Raw genomic sequence first — 4,897 nt, forward strand, 5'->3', positions numbered from 1 at the left:
TTCCCATGCCTATGTAGAGAGACGGATCCTCCTGTCAGTGTTTCTCAGCTGTTTGTATGTGTGTTGATCTTCTTGTTGCCTCTTCTGCCAGAATCCCATTGGTCGCATCAACCTGGCTAGCTGCACCAGTAAGAACGTCGAACCAGCCAAAAGAGAGTTTTGTGCCAGACCAAACACATTTGAGCTCATCACAGTCAGACCGCAAAAAGAGGATGACAAAGAGACACTTGTCAGTCAGTGCAAAAATACCATGTGTGTCACCAAGTAAGTACATATTGTTGTGTGTGTGTGTATATAGCCCCTTTTCCACCGCCTGGTACCGGCTCAACTCAACTTGACTCGCCTTATTTGTGTTTCCATCAGTCACGTTGGGTATAGTTAGGGCTGGGCGATATGGCCTAAGAAAAATCCCCGATTTTTTTTTTTTCTTTTCACAAAACATTTGATTTAAATCGGTTTTTTAAAATCTTTTTTTCAAATCTGTTGTTGCGCAGTAAAACGACACTCCTTCCAGCTCCCTAGTGATCCTTTGGCGTGTACTGTTATATAGCTGAGGCAGAAAAATATTTGCGGCTTGGTAAAACATACCTGGTGTCCAAAACTTTCAGCATGTGATTAAACCCCGGATTTTCCACAGTGTATATATGGGCACCATATCTTTTGCGATATACATCGCGACAGATTCCGTGATCGCTTTCCATCGGGTCCCATTCTTATCATACGGGATACCATTTGTAAATGTTTGTAAGACTGTGGGTTGTTTTTTGGTGGGTGTACTTTGGCTCCCGCTGTCTCGTTCGTTTCGTAGGGCGTGACATCTCTCCTACTCAGCAGCATGCCTCTGTTTGAGGTGCTGCATTAATTTGGTTGTACTGCTACCTTTGGTAGCAACAGACTTTAAACACACTTTGCAGCGGGGTGTTGTTTGTTCTGCGTCTGACACGGCAAAACCGAACCAATTCCATATTACTGATGACACTGTGCCTTTTTTCTGAACGAGTTCTTCCCTGCTCGCTGCCATGCTATCTCTATGGCAAACAAGCAGGAGGGCTGAGCCCACCCCCAACTATGGGAGCCGAGAGGGGAGCGTCGGCGGAAGTTAAAGATAAAACTGATTTTCATTCAAACAAACTGATGTAAACTACACATTCGAGTTAATCGATAAAATCGATATTTTGGCCCAGCCCTAGGTATAGTACCTGGTACTATTTTTGGTACCACCAAGGTTCCAAGCAAGCTGACATGATACCAGTCAGTGAAGTGTAAACACTGGAAGCTAGTGATTGGTCAGAGAAATCGCATAACTTGGCCTCTTGTGTCACCTTTGCACAGCCAGAGTCGTCCCGTCGTCTGAACTCCAAGGTACTGTTTGCCAGACTCTCCTATTTGTTTCGGCAGGCTCCCTTCTGGCTCCCTTCAGCCGCTTCTGAAGCAAAATTTCTCTTTGCTGTGACAAACAGCCACATACTGAGAATCGAGAACAGCACACCTTTAATGTCCTCCACTGTTACTGTCAGTTGCTGATGATGTCACAGCAGTGTAATGCAGCCATCGCTGTGACAGCCAGCTATACTGCGGGGAGGACTGTCTGTAGTGGAAAACGAAGCAGCTGGTACCAAAAGTGAGTAGTGTAGAGGTGAGCTAGTACCAGCAACGGAAAAGGGGCTTTTGTACACACACACACACACGCACATCTTAACATGCCTATTAAAAAATGGTTTGTTTGCATAGCTGAACTTTGTTATTCTGTGCAGGAACTGGCTGAGTGCTGACACAAAGGATGAGAGGAATCTGTGGATGAAGAAACTGAACCAGATTCTATTGGATCTGCATATGTGGCAGCCGGATGCCTGTTACAGGCCGGTCTAATTACTGCACTGTCACAACCAGCCCTGTTATCTTTTGGACTGTTGGTATCAGTGACACATGCTATTATTAAGTGCAATACAGGAAGAGAATTGTTAAATATTTTTACTTGTGGATGTTTACAGGAAAAAGTATTCATACACGGGTTATAGGTCAGGGGACGGTAAATAAAGTCACACGTTTGAAACGTTTCAGTACAGTATTTTGTAGGTTTGGTGTTTGTTTTATACATTCCCACACTGTTCAGATACTTGGTTTGGGGTATTGAGTTTCCACGTTTTTCTATTACTGCCAGTATTTACATACAGGCTTTAACTTGGTTTCAATGGCGAACACAATATACTGTATCTGCATGTTGAAATTGCAGATGAATACTAATTTGGAGCACCATAGTGTTTTTTGTCACTGAAGTAATGCTTTATATTTTATTCTACAGGACAGCACAGCAATTCTAATACTTGTGGTAATACTTTATGTATTGGCTTTTATAACTTGCGGCAGGACTTTTCAAACGTTCCTTTATTGTTGTGCACAGATTTTACTGCTGTTTATATAATTGTTTAAGTGAGAAAGCTGAAGTTTTGGATAATGAGGGTAAAGGCTAAATTCTACACTAAAGCCCGACCAACACTAATTTAAGTCCAATATTGATATTGTGGAGTTTTTAAAAATTCTAATTACATATTGGCCAATGTTATTTTTTCATATAAATGCAGAGCAAACATTTTTGACCAAGATTCCTTCAAGTTGGGTTTTAACGAGTTGCAGCCAACTAATGTACACATCGGGGGTTTTACAGTGTAAAAATCAAGTTATCAGTGCTCTGTTGGTAGAAACTGACAGTGGCACTTAAACATCACTGGCTTTCTGCATCACTCTTCATTACCAATATTTTTTATATCAGCCTTTACTCCATGTCTGATGTAAAAGAGAATGCCTAAATGTAAATGCGACAGTAGATGACACGGTCACAGTTTTATACTAAGTTTTGCTTTGGAGCTTTGCGCCCTGGTGTTGCTTATGGAAAATATGTAACAGATTTTATAGTGACTCTGCAGATGATTGAAATTTTATTTTACTTGTCTAGATAAATGAGCTTTTTGAGCATGCTAATTTACATAACTACAGTGTTTTCGTATCTGATTGCATTCTACATGCATTTTCATTTTGAACAAAAGGAATATGAGTGCTTTCATCAGTTACTTTAACTCCCAAGTCTTCATTTGATCAGGCATCTGTGGATCAATGGGACTTCAATAAACTCCTGCTTTGAACAACGTGGGCCTTAACTAGTGGTTCTTATGTTCCTTCTTAAATCATTTTGTTACATGATATTAGGTGGACCATAAGGAGAAGAGTTTGACTTCCTCTAAGTAAAGGACTCTGGACAGTTGCAAGTGCACTGTAAATTTTAACAAGTCTGCTTTAAAAAAAATTGAGGAAACATTACTTTGGAAAAAAAAATGAACTGTCAAGTTGTATGAAATGATATGTTTAGATTAGGCATGCACTATTCGAGCCAGGATTGGTGTGCCTCGTTTTCTGTAGTTGTTGTTTACACAGATCCTGTACTGCTGTTCCAAAGGGTCGCCAATGTCCCGCCCTTGTGCTGTTTGTACACATCAACCTAACCAACATAGCTGGCATGAAACGGCTGTGGTTCCTGAAATTTAAGACAATTATTTCCAATATTATTGAAATGGAAAATGTATCAGACTATTCCAAAATGAATACATCGCAACTGAACTTCAGTGCTGTGAAACAGCTGCCTTTTCCAACGCTTAAAATTACTTTATGCATCAGCCTAATATTTTATTACCAAAAAAGAGGATTAACTGTTTTAATTCAGTTACAGTCTTTAGAATAGTCTGATGTGAAACATCCATTTCCCTGTGGTTAAGAAAATTATTTCATGTATCAGACTAATTTAATTAAAGAAAAGAGGATTCACACATACACGTATCTAGTTAAAGTCACTACCTTAGGTCAGGGGTGTCAAACTGAAATGTACAGTGGGCCAAAATTAAAAACTGACAGTTGTGGGCCAGACTCTATTGAAATATTGAAAAAACAGCATGTTTCCCCTTCTCTCCAAATATATGATAAACTTTTTCATATGGAGACAAACAAGTTGCTTAAACACTGAATTTGGAACAAGCAAAGCTTAATATTATAAACACATGAGAAATCAAATAAAAAAAAAAACATCAGTGGCATTCATTTCATATTGTTTCGTGAACATTTACTGCCGTGAAACCAGACTTCTTTTCCTCTGCTATACCTTCTGGAGCTTCTGCTTCACGCCCAGGCCCGTGCATTTGTCTTGGTGTGTCATTTCATAGTCTCTTATGTTATATTCTTTCGTTACAGCCATGTTGGCTCCGCACACAAGATAAACAGGTCTGTCCTTTACATTAATTAACAGATCATCTTCCTCCCACCTCTCTTGAAAGCTCCTGTTTTCCAACTTTCGATTGGCCATCTTTAGGGAGAGGTGGATTAAATTTACCCGAGGTGGCTGGTAGCATGAGGTTGCTAATGAATGTCAACAGAAGGTGCTTGCGGGTCTTGATTGACGCGACAACGCACTAGCAAAGCATTCTGGGATTTGCAGTATTAGCGGTGCATGCGATATATACTGGCGGGCCAGCTCTAATAAACATTTGAAATTATCTCGCGGGCCAAATATACTTACACCGTGGGCCAGATTTTGACATATATGCTTTAGGTTCTTATGAATAACTCCTCGAGTTGATTTTTGATTTATATCATTTAGATGGTCGGGAGGCAGACACAGTCTCTATGGGGTACTGGGAGCGTTGGGTGGGTAGCAGCTGCAAGGAGACAGCAGAGAGGCGTGTGTAAGATTTGAGTCTTATAGACTCTAGTTACTTTATCAGTTTTAGTTACCTCTCATGCCTTTAGTTCCCTTTAGTTACCTTTCATAACTTTATCTTACCTGATTACAGCTGTATTGATTATTGTGCATTACTGAGCCCTGGTTATTTTCTAATACAGTCATTCTCCTTGC

At 40.2% G+C, this 4,897-nt stretch overlaps 1 protein-coding gene across 1 annotated transcript in view; it reads left to right on the forward strand.

Moving 5' to 3' along the window:
• anln (anillin, actin binding protein) overlaps positions 1–2,068 on the forward strand; it is a 22,643-nt gene extending 20,575 nt beyond the window's left edge. Inside the window, 2 exon segments of the mRNA XM_020585978.1 lie at positions 92–264; positions 1,755–2,068. Coding sequence (XP_020441634.1) covers positions 92–264; positions 1,755–1,869 — 288 coding nt within the window. The 3' untranslated portion in view covers positions 1,870–2,068.
• The last annotated feature ends 2,829 nt before the right edge of the window (positions 2,069–4,897 follow it).

The sequence above is a fragment of the Monopterus albus genome, unplaced genomic scaffold (assembly GCF_001952655.1).
Source record: "Monopterus albus unplaced genomic scaffold, M_albus_1.0 scaffold390.1, whole genome shotgun sequence".
NCBI classification, from domain to species: domain Eukaryota; kingdom Metazoa; phylum Chordata; class Actinopteri; order Synbranchiformes; family Synbranchidae; genus Monopterus; species Monopterus albus.